Here is a 16401-nt window from a genome sequence, read left to right as displayed (position 1 = left end):
CTGGAATTTTCATGTAGGGGAATGAAATAAGCAGTGAAAATATACAACAAAGAAGGGCACTAAACGGTGTACAGTATTGAAATATAAAACATTCTTAGCTGATGGAAAGTTCAGGAGTAATGGTTATCTAATTATGTGACTTATAAATAATTGGTACCTTGGTTTAAAACTGCTGGGAAGAGTGAGCTTAGAGCTGAGCCTCATGTACTGAGTCTTCGTAGATGGAGACCGTGCAGTCATCGATTTTATACATCATGTTTGTAGATGTTACACTTAATAAAATTACAGGTTCTGACTCTGAAATAGATTGTGATCCCCGAAGAATCTGATGTACAAGAAGGAATCTGTATTTCCCTCTGTAATTCGTCTTACAGAAAGTTCAATAGATTTTTTTTTCTTCCTTAAAAAAATGAATATAGTTAACAACCAAATTATTCCACAACTTCCTGAGCCTCTTGGCACTAAGAGTTGGAAATGTGTAAGTGCAGTGCATGTGTCTATGTGCACGTATATCTACTGCCTGTTTCTCTCTCCTTCTCTCTCTTTCTCTCACACACACACACGAAAGTTATTATTTCTAATTGAAATTAGCAAGTTCCTCCAATTACTGTTTACGGGAAGTTTAGCTTTTTTCATTCAACCTCCAATCCCAAATCGGTGCACTGTTACAGGCGCATTATCCTCCAGGGCTTGTGGCCCGCCCTTTGAAAAGCAAGGTAAGTGGCGTTAGACAAACCTCACCATACAGCAGGGCTGGTGATTTTTCTCGCAAATGTTTGTTTTAGTGACACCGTTCAGCTGCTGAGGTTGCAGCCTGCCAGCATCGTCCACGCAGGCTGTACTTCTGAGAGAGGGAGAGCTCTGCTAGGGAATCTGTTGCCACTAAGTTCATAAATACATGCATGTAGGTGAGTGTAACAGCAAGAGGAGAGCTGCACCCAGGGAAGCTAAGCCGAGTCTGACCAGCTGACGAAAGCCGGGGGGAGCGCTTCCAGCCGTGCAGAGCCCCGGCCCCGCTCGGGCGGCCGCGTCCCCAGCGCCGGGCATGCCAGACAGAGGCTACACTGCATCCTGCGGGCTGTGTGTCACATTAACCTAGTGAAAGATGAGTTCATTTACAGAGAGAGAGAGGCGGAAGCAAAAAAGTTCTTGCAACTTGCAGACCCCCCCCAGCCCCTAAAATTAGTGATTGGCCGCTGCACCGTTTTCCTCAGGATGCTCTGCAGACAGCTAGTGAAGGATCAGAATAATTCCTGGCTTTGGAGGGGACTCTCGCACATTAAAGAATAGCCTTTACAGGACTGAAATGACTAAACACGTCCTTTCACTTTTATTTTGCTGTAGTTTTCAGGGCGTTTTATCAGCGTCTGGTGGCAGAGCTGACCTTCCCCGTGCTGTATGCGGCCGGGCAGGAACAAAGCCGGCCGGGGCTGCCGGCTCCTCGCACTCTCAGCGGACTCTCCCAAAGTTTGTTTCAGCCTCTCCCGCTCCAGAGCTGGGAGAAATCCTCCATGTTGCGCAGCGTCCGCCAGCTCAGCCAGCAGCCTCCTAAACCCGGAGTTCACCTATTCCCCAGGCTCCGTGTTCAATCCGGTCCCGACGCTGCCATCGGCCCCGCGGAGCCGGGAGCGCAGCCGGGCTGAGCGCGGCCGCCCCTGCTCCCGGCCGGCCGCATCCTTCGGAGGGGGCAGGAATAATTTAGGTTTTCTGTTTCCTAATTCCTACTTAAAGGGGGAGGAGGGAGAGAGGAGGAACGAGTTACTAATCGCAGCCAAGCCCTCTCTGTTTTCCGAGGCTGTCTAACATTTGTAAATACTTATGCTGCGGCTCGTCCCCTCCTTCCTGGTTAAGTTGTTTAGTATGTTGGTTATTTGTACTGAATCCCGGTCTGTGTTGCGTCTGATGTGTTGTCGTTGCAATGTGCAGCCAGGGTGACACTGATGGATGCGCCAATGGTGAGACGGACAGATGTTAGGGCGGATCTAGCGGCATGCACCGCCACAGCGGCGGAGCCCGCCCGCACAGCGCTGCCAGCCGCCGCAGCCCCGCGCCCGTCCTGGTGCAAGCGCACACACACGCACACGAGGGTGTTGGTTTTTTCTTTTGGGGGAGGGGGGGAACGTCTCAGTGTCGTCTCTTAAGTAGATCTGATCGCTCCTTCTGTGAGCAGATACTGTAACTGTGAGGAGCAACCAGCGCGTATCAATGAGATGGAACTGAGCGAATTTGGCAGCAGAAGCGGCAATTGACAACTCACCATTTTCTTGTTTGCAAGAAATGTTTCGTTTTCCCCCAACAGTAGCAATTTCCCGGGGACTTTAGGCGACTGCGATTTTTTTTTTTCATCCTAAAGATCAGCTTAAAAAAATAATCAACTCGTAACAATAATAATCCAAAAAAAAAAAAAATCCCAAACCTTCTCCACCCTTCATGTAAAGTGTTTGAATTTCCTGCAAGTTGAAAAGGAAAGCAAGAGCAAAAGAGCGGCACGGCGGCTTTATAAGATGTGAAGACGCAACAACATCTGCACTTAGTCAGGTATTTGGAATTATCCCAAATCTCGAAGAACGGGGGCGAGTGGAGATTTTTTTGATCTTACCGTAAAAGTGAGATCATCCCTTTTTTTTTTTTTTTAATTCCTCCCCGTGAACTTTAAAAAAAAAAAAAGGAAAAAAAAGAAAGGAAAGGAAAAAAAAAAAACGCTACTATTTTTTGTTGTTATTCCTTTTCCCTTCACCCCAGCACAGTTGGCCCCGGCGGTGCCGGTGCGGGGCCGCCGTGCCCGGTCGCGCAGCGCGGCAGAGGCGGGAGGCCGGGATGGGCCCCCGCGCGCCCCCCGCCGCCCCGGCCCTCCCCGCTGGTGCGCGGCCCCGCCGCCCAGGGATGCACAATCAAACCCGCAGCACATCGATCCGCCGGCGCTCGCTGAACTGAGCGCGGCGGCTCGCCAGTGAACTTGGACCAAAAAAATAAAAAAAAAAAAAAAAAGGGAGACAGGAAAAAAAAGAAAAAGCCCCCAAAAGAGGGAAAGAGAGGGAAAAGTGATCTTCACGGCTTCCCCAAGAGCCGGGCGCGCGCGTGGCGCGGGAGTGCGCGGGCGCTGCCCGCTCCCCATCCGGCCGGCGGCACCGCGGGGCAGGGCGCAGCCGGCGGAGACGCCGCCGTTAACGGCCGCCGGCCGGAGCGGCCCCGAGGCCGCCGACACCCCGCCCGCCCGCAGGCGCGAAGCGGAGCCCGGGCGGCTGTGGCGCCAGCCAGGTGGGAGCCGGAGGGCTGGATGTGTGCCGGCGGGCGGCCCGCTGCCCGGCGCGCCGGTGAGTGGGGCCGGGGCGGGCAGCGGCGGCGCGAGGTGCGGGGCGAGGCGGGGGCCCGGGCGGCTGCTGCTGCCGCCGCCGCTGTCACCTCCCGGGGCAGCCGGGCTCCGCGGGGAGAGCGCTGGAGGGCCGGGCCCTCCTCGCCGTGAGGGGGGGCGGGAGGGTCCCGTGCCCCGGCGTGGCGAGGAGGCGGTGGCTGAGCGGGGACTCCAGCGGGGAACGGGTGTGCGCGGGGGCGGAAAGGGAAGGGCTGCCGGCGGGGAGCGGGGCGGCTGCTCTAGTGCTCTGCTGGGGGGCGTCCGGCGGGCCGAGCCCCTTCGCCGCTGCGGGGTCTTGAGGAGAGCAGAGGCGGGCGAAGTTGGGCGGTGGAGGGGGCGCGGCGAGGGGGGGCCGCCCCGCCGCCGCCTCGGGCGGACCCTGCGCCGTCCCCGTGGCCGTGCCCCGCCGGCGGCGGGCGGTCCGGCGGCGCGATGCGCAAAGAGTTAAGGTGCCGTCCGGGGCGGGAGGCAGTGGGAGCACGGTGCCACTCTGCCTGTTTGCGGACTAGTTTGAGTGACACTGCGATCATCTCGTTTCCCTTCAAGCTTCGCCTGTTGCCGCCGCCGCTCCAGCGCCGAGCCGGGAGCCCCGGAGTGGAGAGCGCAGGCTGAGGCTCCGCCGGCTCCTGCCAAGAAATCCCCCGTCTTTATGCCGTGATCTCCCAGCCCGGCCAGGCACCGGAGGCGCCGGGTGGGGTGGGGGGGACTGCGGGCTCTCCCCAGCCCTCCCGCCCGCACACCTCTTCGGGGGGCTTCCCCTCCTCCTTCCTCCGGGGCGATTTGTCAAACTTCCCCCCTCTTCTGCCAGCAGCAGCAGCAGCAGCAGGGCTGTCCTCTCCTCTGTGCCGCCTCCTCCGCCGCCGCCGCCTCCTCCTCCTCCTCGGCATCGTGTATGCACAGCAACAAAAAATATATCCCCAACCCAGCCCTCGAGCCGAGACTGGAGCAGCTCACCGGATCTCTGGGGCTAAAGCAACTCTTCCCACCCCCGCGCCCAGGCAGCCCCCCCCCGCCGGCGCCGGCGGCCGCAGGAGCTCAGCATGCCGAGGAGGAAGCAGCAAGCGCCCCGGCGCGCAGCAGGTACGAGCCGCCTTCCCCGCGCTTGGTTTCTCCTCTCGCTTCCCTCCGTCTCTTTCATAACCGCTTTCCAGCAGGCTGAGCCCGTCGGTCGGTACCGGGCTCCCTCCCTGCCCCGCTCCCCGCGATCGCACCCTGCATGCCGTGGATTTTGCAGAACAACTCCTGGTCTGGAAGGCATAACACTGTGGCGTGGGGGGGATTTTATTTTATTTATTTCCTTGGGATGGCAGGCGTGGGGGCGCATGAAAGCCCGTTCCCTACTTTGATACCCACTTTGATTTATTCCTAACTCTGCCACAGCCAGACTCAGTCTGAGGGGCAACACTTTGTGAAAGGCAGGCGGGTATGTTCAGGCACATACTACATGTACACGTATGATCGGTGTAACTATAGGGGTGGGAGGAAGAAGGTGAATTTTGTTCATTTCCAGCCCGTACTTTGGCACCTACTTTGCTTCTCTCCCTTGTAGTCTTCGTTCTTCGCCATCTCCGTCCCTTGCAGGCAAATGGTTTGTGAAAGCCAGGGAAAATATTATTTTTTTTCTTTTTTTTTTTTTTTTTTCTGTAAAAAGAGCTAGGATATGTATAAATTTAGGGCACGCTGTGAATGAAGTGTTAGGGACAAAGTGGTTTGGAAGGTCTGCGGTGTTTCTTGAAGATCCAAGCCCAGAACTGGCTCCTTTGCCCAACTTTTATCTTTTTCTCTCTTCCCCTTGTATTGCACTGGAGATGTCTCTGCTGGACAGACAGACCCACCTAGTTGGTCGCTTTCTTTGGCAACCTCTTCTGTTAATCCTATTGATTTCTTATTTATGAGTCCAGATGAGAAAGCTGCAAAGGAAACCAACGGGAAAAAAAAAAAAGGTCTGCGTATTGTCAAATGACTGGTGAACGTTTCTGATAGCGCCTTTACAATTTCCTTTTTTTTTTTTTCTTTTTAGAAGTACTTTTCGAGGCTTTGTTCTGGTGAGGTTTTTTGTTTGTTTGTTTTGTTTTCCTTATGCTAGAAATGTCAACTTCTGTTAAATGTAAGCGGTATTTTTCTGGAAAAAAACAAACAGAAAAGAAAGCAGTAAAAGAAAAAAACAGCCCCACATAATTTTACAGTAATCCTTAGTTGGGGATATGTGGACTGGAAAAGGTTTCCTTGGCCTGTTGCCATCCTTGATTTGATGGCTGATTGATCGCCTGTCATCTGGCTGCCTTTGATCTATTCATTCCCGATAAACATCAATAAATCACTTGCCATGGTAACGCCAGACTCGGTGACGTCACACGTGGCCTGTCAACTCTCTGTCAGCGCAACTTCAGGGGTTCCTGGCTTGGATGTGCCACAAAGCCGCATGGACGAGGGCTTCCAGGAGCGTGGGGCTGGCTTAGGTGGAGGAACAGCATCAGGGTTGGTCAGGGACAGAATTGGGGGACCAGCATGTAACACCATAATTTGCCTTTTACAAAGGAAGCCTCTATACTGAGGGGCTGGGTGCAGAAGTTTTGCAGAGGCTCTGACAGCGTTTCCAGTAGTGCATTTGTAGTTGTGCTTTAAGTACTTGAAGCAGGTAGTCCTACAACTTGGTGGGTGTTGGAAAACAGGCATTCAAAAATGTGACAGTGCTTTCACATTGTCTGATCACTTCTCTGAGTGGTGTGGTTTGAATTTAGTAAACAGCAAGGGATTCAAGGAGTAATACAAATTGTAACTAACCACGTCCACATTTCCTTTCTTCTCTGACATATACATGCATTCATCTAGTGCTTTTGAAACAGAGAAATAAACTTCCTAGCACTCTTAACTCCATATACGAACAGCTAGAAAGTTTGGAAAGTTTTGCAGTGTGGTAGTGATATGATCTAGCAAACAATATCGTAGCCAAATACTTCATGATAATATTTTGCATTTCTGGGCCGTGCCATCAAATAACACTTCTCAAATAAATTAAAAAGTTTAACTTTTCCTAATATTTGGGAAATCCCGTTTTGTACTATTAATTTAGTTCTGCAAAATCTAGCTTTTACAAGTATTTCACATATTTGACTGTGTTGTACGCTGGGCTCTCTGTAGGCTGGGAGAAAATGCTTCTGCACTAAACACACATTGTGAGGTATCTTTCTCTCTACCGCTCTCCATCTCTCCCTCCTTTCTCAAGTGAATCATCCATGATGTGTGATCTATCTTTCATATTTAGCAGAAGTGTAATCTCTTTAAACTTTTAGCTTTTTGATAGCCACATTAAACATTTAGTATTGTGCATAATTGCTTCCCACTGAAATGCTGTTTTATTGGTCACATTGGAAATGTTACTTTTCTAACAGCAGTAAAAGCAAAGGCTTTTTTTTAACACCTTAGAAAAAGCTACGAAATAACAGGTTAGTTAAGAAATATTCATTACAAAAACTTGACTGCAGGACTAATAGGAGATGGAAGAATGGTTTTGCTCTATCAAAATGACCCGTCAAAACGACTTTGTTTCATATTTGATTTAATTGTCTCTCTCCTGACAGGCACATTCATCAATAGCTTAATGGTCAATCAGAAGTTGGCAGAGTGAGTGCTTTCATTCTTTCCCATACACTAGCTTTGGCTTTACTTTATCAAAATGCCTCTGCCTAATGGATATGGGGGATGTAGAATGACTGAAGGGCTACTTATTTGAGAAGAGTGAAAAAACAAGAACATTTATGCTGTTGATAAGTGCATGAAGATAAATAAGTGAGCTGTGTGAGGCATTTTATTTTAAGACAGAAGAAACTTACGTTTTTTTTCCCCTTCTTTTTGGCTTCAGAGCTGCGAGTTATAAGGTTCATGACTGCTTTTGTGGCATACTGAGAGTGATGACAAATTGATTGCTTGGTACTGAGAGAGGAAAAAAGGTGGTGGTGGGGGGAGAATTAAAGATGTCTGCTGATTGGTAACTCAGGAAATCCAGTCCCCAGCAACCTTGAGAATACTCGAGAATTTTTTTTCTCCAAACTGAAAGGTCCGCTCAGCCATAAAAAAAGAAAAGTTGTTTTGCCAGCTTCATTAGTGTTCACCTAATTAGCTGTAAACCTGATGGATTCCTGACAGCTTTAATGATTGGAGATGACAAGCTCCACGCAGTGTCATCCAGCAGAATTAGGTTTGCAGCTAGTTTGATGTAATCAAGTTGATATTACACAGTCCTGGTTGCCTTTAGTTGTGCATTAACTCAATTTTCTGCTGCAGGTGACAAATGGGCTTTGGTACCTGGATAATCATGTCATAGGAATTAGGGCCCTTTTAATGGTCTGGAGTAGAATAACAACAACAAAGAACTCTCAGCAGCACAGAGCTCGCAGACATAACAGACAGGTGCACAAATTCTTTATGTCTAGCCCAAGTGCTAACACCACACTGTGGAAGACTAAAGCTGTCTCTGAGAATCAAGAATCTGTAAAAATGATAATTTTGGTTTGTTTGCTTTGAGACTCAGTTGAATATCATAGATAAATGTGGGAGGAAGAGTCAGAAATTTCAGTTTTATTCCTCACCTGTTAAAGCAAGAAGATAGTCAGGATTGCTGCTCCAATGACTTCTGTCATTTAAGTGAGGAGGAAGAAGGTATTTACTGGTTAAAGGCTACTGTCTAGGAAAGCTAAGATACTGTATTAATAGAGGCCAGTCTTGTTCATGCAAACAGTAATTATCTACCCTTAAATTATAGCTTTCACTCGCAGCTTTTTTAGAAACCTATTTAAAAGATCAGGAAAATGTACTTCCAGCTGACAGAAATGACTTAATACATATTTTGTATACATATAAAGCTCTTCTGAGAAGGGATTGGGAACTAATGATTTGTTGGAAACTCATTTACTTTTTTTTTTTTTTTTTTGTAAATTGCATAAAACAATTATTGTTTTTTTAAAGGCAAATGCACTGAATTTTGAAGCCTTTAAAAAAAACCAAACAAACTTGGGCCCATGGTATTTTTTTCCCCTCTTCTGTATAGTATGGCTTAAACTCTAGGGATACCTGTATACTTTTTAGGCTCATCATGATGTCCATGCACACATTCAAAAGGTGCACATGGTCCGTGTGAATACTGAAATACATTAAGTAGTTTTTTCAGAGATGCAGAGCGCTGCCACTTTTCAGGGACTTCAGCGCTCTTGCTGGTTATCAGCACCTCCCGAGCAAGGTGGGCAGCGCACCCCAGAAATACAGATGCAAGATGGCACGCAGGTTGTGCAGCCGCATTTCCAGGCAGCTCTGACTTCGGGAAGTTGAATGCTTGCTTTAATTTATGGGAATTGCTTACAACTACATACATACCCCAAAAGTAAATGTAGCGATAAAGTAGACTTCCTATAAAGGTACTTGCAGTGTCAGCCCTTGGTATGTTATTTGCCTCCAAACCTGCCACATATTTCTCTGTTGGACAGAGATTCTTCCTAGCAGCAAGCTGACAAAATGATTAGTTATGGCTGTCCTCTGGGTTTGTGTGGGGTTTTTTTGTTGTGTTTTTTTTTTTTTTTTGGCAAAGTGTGAGGAACAATGCAAAAAAAAAAGAGGGGGGCATAAATATAAAAAGGCCTGATAGATACCCCTGAATATCCGTCTGGAAAACAGAATTTTCGAGAATCAGCTGCCATTTCTCCCATTAGCTTGACAGCTGTCAATTAGGGCTTCAGTGCTCTCCTGGGCCACAGTTTATTGCATGCGGTTGATGTTGTCATTTTGTTCTCGGTTTTGCCTTGAGCACTATCATGAGCAGGAGTGAAATAGTCAATAACTGATGTATCAGCAGTTATTTCTTAAATTGGCTTACAAGTCTGCATTTTTCCTCTTTTTACTAAAGATTGTTTTGTAAAGTGATTAGAATGAATTGTGACTGCTGCAGGGTTATGGGAAATGCAGTGGAGCTAGGGTGAGTTAGCAGGATTAGAGTGGGTCCTTTTTGTCAGCCCTGTTTCCAGGATTAGTGGCAACTATATAGAAAAGATCACCTTCAGGGTGAAGTGTGGGGTACATTTTTAAGTGTGCTATGTGCACACTTATGTAGAAACATATGGTGGTGCAGAGTGAATGAAAAGAAATAATTTGCCAGGACGTAAAGTAACCTTATGTGTTATCTTTCTGAACAAACCTTGGCACTGCTAGTTTTATGGTGTAATAATGCATATTTTAATCCAATGTCATGACCGTTTCCTAGCGAACCTAAATACAGATTGTCAAATTTTAATATAGCCCTATTTACAAGGTGCTGCTAGTAGATCAAGTAGTAAGATGCCTGAAGTGTTGCATTGTCAAGTAAGAGTGTATGTATATGTATGGTTATGATACAACACTGAAAATAACGTAGTTTCAGAGCGATCCTCTGTTATCTTATCTATGAAATACTTCAGCATCATTTACTAAACAATCTACCTCGGGTGTTTGAGTCTAATTCTTTGCTTTTTCCCCCCTCTGTGGGTTTGTTTTGTTGGGGGGTGTCTGTGTGTGCATTTTGTATTTTTTTTTTAATTTAGTTACGCCCAAATTGTGGTTTATCAGCCTAAGTTAAAAATGAAAGGTGAATACAATATATTGTATTTGGTAACAATGATATGGACTGGTACATCCAGACAGATAATATGCAGTTGTAATTAGACTGAATAGACAGGCATTCATTTTTAAATTCTTTGACACATGCATAAAATAGTCATATAATAAGATAAGATGACAATTTTATGTTAGGTTGATAAAGTGTCCCGATACATGCATTTAAATGTCTGTAAGCCTTTTTTTATCCAGACAGATTAATTCTAGTTTCCAGCATTTGCAGTTAGACATTAAATTAATTTGAAAAATCCCACTAAACAATGGATGTGTTGCTTTTTATTTTTGGGTCATTACCTAAAGCAAGAGGATTGAAAAAAAAATATTCAATTGATTTTTCCTGATTTCCACTTTTAAAAAAAATGCATAAAAAGTGGCTGAAAGAATTTAAAGCATAGTCCATGAGAGACCGTATTGTAGTTTTCTGAAGTATAATAATGCAGAATAGAACATTGTCAGAGCTTGAAATTGTTTGTTAACCATTTTCATAGAAAGGACTGTAAGAGTTGAAATAAGCGGGGCTTAATTTCAGAGACTGAGAGATCCATCCTACCACATTTTCCTGATTTTGCTCCTGAAAGATATTTTTGTCATTTCAGTAGAGAGCCAATGTGCAGAATTTAAACACTTCTCATTGCAAGCATCAACTTTAAGACAGTTGTCACAAAATGCTCAAAGTTTTTTTTCCCCGAGGGCGGAGGGAGTGTGGGGAAGGAGTTACCAGAAGATCATAAAATATCTGAAAGCTCTTCGCCAATGCCATTACCTGGCTTGTTCAGGCAGCAGAGGTGCGACTCTTCAAGAATAACCCAAGTTCGTATTTTAGACTTAATTATAAATTATTAATTAATTCTGTCAGGACACATGTTATTAATTATGACTCTCTTTTCTTCATTCAGAACAGCTGTTGGGAATGGCGTAAGTTCAGTGTGTGTGTTGGTGTGGGAGTTTGCCAGTGAAGAGCTCTCCATCCCCTGCCCTACCTGTGCCTCCCCTCCTGTTAAACGGCCGAGCTAAGCTCGACGTGGCTTGGAATTAATACAAGTTCTGAAGTGATGCAGTGTGCTCACAATTAGTGAACATTTTTACGGAGGTCCTGTCCATAAATAATTCTCGTTTTAGCAAGACTGTATGGTGGTGGGGGGGTCAAAAGGGCACCGACCGCGCTGTAACGGGGGAAGCAAAGCGCTTTTCGTGCCCCTCCGCCAAACTCCCGCCAAACTTCACGTATTAGCATAGGAGAAAGAGCTGTTTTATTATGAGTTTGGAATGATTCAAATTCATTTACTTTTGAGATTTACATCATTAAATTGAGCCCTCTGTTTCAGTTTCTTATGTGTTCTTTGCGGAATGCATGTTGCATAAAAAAGCCAATTTTTAATGAACAATTTAATGTAAATGGGTTCTGAATTTAAATTAATATTAATGAAGCTTCGAGTGAATTTATTTTGCCTACGTAAAGGCTTGTAACTCTTTCACCCATACACTCTTGTCTTTATGTACTAACATATTGGTTAGGTGAATTGACTAGTTTCCGTATTTTGTGACTAAAAAACTTTAATGGATTTTACATGGATATTTGTGGTAGCGCAGCTTTATGCAGGTTAGTATCTTTTATTAAAAGTGTACCTGCCTTTATATTCAGATTTTTTTAGTGAACATTTTACTATCTTACCCCGCTGTTTCTATATATGTTTTGCCACTTTGGTTTTGCCTTTATGCTTAGAGAAAAAATTGTTCCAACAATAGTCACCAAAGTCAAGATGTTTTCTTTCTTTGACTTACCTCTAATGCATTATGTATTTAGGAATGATGGGATGTTCTATAATTAATTCTGTTAGATGTAATTGCTATAATCACTTTGATGCTACACATAATAAAAGTAATATGGTAAGCATATGAAAAAATATAAACACCTTATTGTAACACTTTATGTAAAATTCTTTTAAAAATCTTATTTAGAGTGGAACATCCGCTTCCGTATTTTGTCAGACGTAACATTTATTTTAACGTACATTACTTAGTAAATGGATGAATTTTAGATATTGAAAAGATTTTGACTGGCAAGTTGTCTTGTATGTGTGTGCATATATATCTTTGACTCCGTAAGCTATTAAAGATGTAGTTCATTAAGAAGCCCATCTTCAGCCTTGCTACAAGTGACACATAAATATCACCATATATCTCATGAAATAAGAGACAAATTCGTATATTGTATTAAAATCTAGCACATAGTAAATAACACAGAAATGGAGGTGTAGAGCGGAAAGCTGCTTTGTAGTGCAAAATTATGGGAAATATAAAATGTATGAAGGGTAGCGTGTAACTAGAGAGGGAGGTTTTCAGGCATAATACTACATGCGAAAAGGACTATAGAAGGTGATTCCCCCCACTTTTTTTTAACAAGTAGCTTTAAGTTATTGTTTGCAAACACAGTTTTTGATAGAGAGGAAATGAAAAAAACATGTGCAATGGGTTAAGCTGTATAGCTGATATTCTTGATTCTGTAACAAAAAATGTTAATATCCCCATAGTTCTTAATTAGTTGCACACCATACTTAACGCTGCAAAGGTCACTTGGTTTTATGATCCAGCTTTGTCTATGAATTTGTATGTTTCCCCTCAAATGTATATTTCCCTTTTGCATATTTTCTAAGCAATTGAGTGTGCAAATGGTGGTTAAAACGCCAACTAGAAACAAGATTAGAAAAATATGTTTAGCGTGGACAAAGAAGATGTTTTTGTTGTTTTTTTTTTTTTTTGCTAGCGTTATTTTCAAATAATGCAAAGTCTTCGCATGGAGAGCAGAAGTATTACATTTAACTTCTGTAAGCTGAACAAACAAACCCCGACCAACCTCTCGCTGAATTGTTTTGGGGAAGAACAGAACAGGGTGCTGTTTCTGAGTGTCTCTGGGACTGGGCTCGGTGCCCGCAGTCCTTTTCCTGCGAGGTCAAGCCTGTTGCTGGAGGGCCAGATCTCAGCAGGGGCCTCCTGAAGGCTTGGCGAGGCTGCTCAAGACTGGCAGCCATCAGTCATCCATCTGTGACACAGAGTCTGTTTTTGATGGCAGGGATGATAAAAGGCCTGGGAACTGTATAGGCCCTTGTAATCAGGGCCAGTGCTGACATCCTTCTCAACTTTGACAGCTTCTTCCTTTTCTCTCTTCACCGCCAAGACTGTCTCAACTGGGTTTTTTTTTTTTCTCTCTCTTGTTTCATGTACTTGATCAGTCTCAGATGCTGGGAATTATTTTTTTCTGAAGGGAGGGGGAGTGTTTCTTTTGGTTTGTGGGTTGGGCAGGTGTGAGAGGAAGTCTGCTTTTTTTTTATTTTATTTTTTTTTTTTTTTTGTACTGTAGGCCTGTTGCTAATTAATGTTCCTCCATAAGATTCTGTCGGAGTTGAGTAATGTTTTTGATCTTTATGCCTGATAACTGCATACTTAATGAGATTTCAAAGCTGTGAGTGCAGCTCCCTACAATTATTGACAGATGCCTTTTCTTTGCCATTGGGTTCAGCTTCATAAATCCTCCTGCAGTAATGAGGTTCAGAAGTGCCACCCTGCCAGTGAGCTAATGAAAGAGGGGGGGAGGGAGGGAACAGCTCATGCCTGCCTGACACATTTTTTTCCTTTAAAATTTACTATGCAGATGTCAAGCTGTGGGACGATTACTTCAAACATGCTAATTTTTATCTTGCTTTTGTGTCAAGCCTGCATGCCATTTCCAACCCCCCCCCAATAATAAATAAAAATAGAAACCTCAACCTATTTAAATTTTACCATGGATCATAACTATTGAAGACTTTGATATATGTGTGTTCTTTTGCAGTTTCCAGTCAGTGGAGCAGTTTTTTGAAATCCGAAGGGCAGAGAGAGGATAAAAAAAAAAAGGGAAAATAAAAAAGCTGCCTTGGCCGCACGTCGGCCTGCCCTAACTGTGCACTTGAAGCATCGGAGATTTCATTTTAGAGTTCTGAAACTAAATCCTGGTGGAGAATAGCCGCACCATGCCAAACAGTCGATTTCCTTTTCAGCAGAGCCATACATCACTGACCCACCCTTCCCTCCCGACAGAATGACACGTGTCATTTATCACACGGGCCCTGCCAGGCAGAGCGGGGGGCGCGGGGGGGTCCCTTTCCAGCACCCTCCGCACAGCCCGGCTGTGGCGCAGGGAGAGGGACGGGAGAGCCTGCGCTTGGGGGGCTGGCAGAGTGACTGAAGAGGTTATGTTCTTTCATATTATCTGCTAAGTCGCCTTGTTCAACCCCCTGAAGATTTTCCCCGCCTGTTTCCTTTCTCTCTCACTCTTCTTTTTTCTTCTTTTTTCTTTTTTTTTTTTTTTTTTAAGTTTGGCAGTTGGGACAAACTGGCTGACACGTATCATTCAAGCAGCACCAGCTTGCTGGGGGTTGTGTAAATGAATCTGGGAGCTCTTGGTTTCACATGATTCAAACGTGCATTATTGAAGATGGATGTTCCTTAAAAAAAGATTGATGATGGATATCAGGCTTATAGTGCCATTTATCATTTTGAATATTATTTAGACTTGCCGTGTAAAGCTGTAACTTGAGAGTCGGATGAGCTGGGACAGAATGGAGGCCTCGACGTGCATGTTGTGATTGATGGCTTTGCTTTCTCATTGTTTGTTACCAGATACTAGCTGGTCATTACAGGAGTGCCTTACAATTGTTTTAGGGGCTGGATTTCCGTGTGTGTATGTATGTGTGTTTGTACAACAGGGAGAGGGACGGGCAGGGACAGAGTTAAGTTTTTAGTGAGAGCATTTCAATAATTGTGAAGAATGTAGACAAAGCCATGGCCCGTGTGAGGATACAGGCAATCTTTTGCATGAATACAGATGCACGCCGTATGTAATACTAAAACATAAGCAGGACTGTAGCTGTTCCAGAGTAGCATTGTCAGACATCGCCAGTTCCAGTATAAAAATGTGCTTGTGAACATATTAACACAATCCAGCCTCCTTTCGCTAATAGGCTGCATTTTGGTCCCATAATTGCAAAGAAAACAAAGTTCTAGAACATAATTATTTCAGGGTTTACATTTTTCTTTTCCGCCCGCCTTCTTCACCCAGTGTTGTGAATCTTTGAGTCTTGCCGCTCACCTCCAGTTGTCCAGGATGCTCCTGGAGGTGGACAGTCTGCCCATAAAAACAGCAAGGGCAGTCCCTTCCCTTTTCCAAGCACTTTTGCTGGAACCAGGATACCCCCACCTGCTGGAAGAATTAAGGAAGCAGCTTTTTATAGGAAATTAGGTCTTGTCCTGGAAGCGCAGATAGCGACTATTTGGGAATAGACACTCCAGCAACAGAGCAGCTTCAGCAATAGGTAGTGCCAAAACTTCAAGTGATGGGGTGTTTGTGCACAAACATCTCCGAGCAAGTGTGGTACAAAGCCCAGTTAAACTTGTTCTGAGTTGACAGACTATTGAATGTTTCTTGCCTGACGCATCATACAAAAATCAAATAATTGACAGGAGTGGTTGGTAAAATTAGACAAGAATGGCTTTTTGTTGAATCAGTCTTGAATTTGCACAGGTAGATGATATTTTTGAAATGCTGCTTGTCACATGAACTTTTTCTTTGATTGCAAGATGCCCTCCAAGCAAGAGGGAATTATAACTACATTTAATAAACAACGTACAGCATTTAGGTTTCCTTTCATAAAGCCGTCAGTGACTTTGTATGAGTTTCACAGAAATTAGTTTTTTGGAACTCTAGTGTTTGTTATCTCTTCTACAAATTCAGTTTACTTTCGGTACACCCAGTTGCCAAAAGTAAGACGAATTCAAGTTTATACGCTTCATTCAAGTCCAACACCATGAGAAAACCCTGAAAAGACATAGTGTTTTCTATAAAGCCTTCAACAGTAGAAGGTAAAACTTTGATCTCCTACCCCTGCACTTGTGTAAACCAGTAGGTAATTGAAGTACAAGTGCCAATTTGCTGGAACAATTGTAAACACACCTTGATACAAATGGCATCATTGCATTCTTACTGATTAGAAAACTTTGCTATTAATAGACACAAAGTCCATTTCAGGTGTAATTGGTAAGGAGCTGAGTGCACTCATGGGAAGAAACCTTGTTTTGTTTTTTGTTCGCTTTTATTCTTATCCCTTTTTTCAGTTTTATAGCTAGAGACATGATTTATTGCAGCCATCCATCTTTGGGGCTCATCCATCACATCCTGGTTGCTAGGCAATCATGGCAGCAGCTGTTTGCTTTGAATCCGACAGAAAAGTTGTCAATCATCAAAGGCAGGTGAATAGCATTAGAAACACGCTATTGTCAGACGGAATAATTAATCAAAGAGAGAAAAGATAATTAAAAAGATATGACCCTTGCAAGTACTTGCTCTGGGTTGCCTGGAAAAAAGAAAAACTGCCTGG

At 44.5% G+C, this 16401-nt stretch overlaps 1 protein-coding gene across 2 annotated transcripts in view; it reads left to right on the top strand.

Annotated features, from left to right (window-relative positions):
- Nucleotides 1-3172: 3172 nt before the first annotated feature.
- TSHZ3 (teashirt zinc finger homeobox 3) overlaps nt 3173-16401 on the top strand; it is a 63857-nt gene continuing 50628 nt past the window's right edge. The window contains exons 1-2 of one of the 2 annotated variants that reach the window (XM_065029269.1): nt 3173-3314; nt 3899-4432. In XM_065029269.1, the coding sequence (XP_064885341.1) occupies nt 4393-4432 (40 nt within the window). In that variant the 5' untranslated portion in view covers nt 3173-3314; nt 3899-4392. The remainder of the gene's footprint in view (nt 3315-3898; nt 4433-16401) is intronic. The other variant, XM_065029270.1, reaches the window with a different exon arrangement.

Source organism: Columba livia, chromosome 13, assembly GCF_036013475.1.
Source record: "Columba livia isolate bColLiv1 breed racing homer chromosome 13, bColLiv1.pat.W.v2, whole genome shotgun sequence".
Lineage (NCBI taxonomy): Eukaryota > Metazoa > Chordata > Aves > Columbiformes > Columbidae > Columba > Columba livia.
The sequence above is the reverse complement of the archived record's forward strand: the minus strand, read 5'-3'. Positions and strand labels throughout refer to the sequence as shown.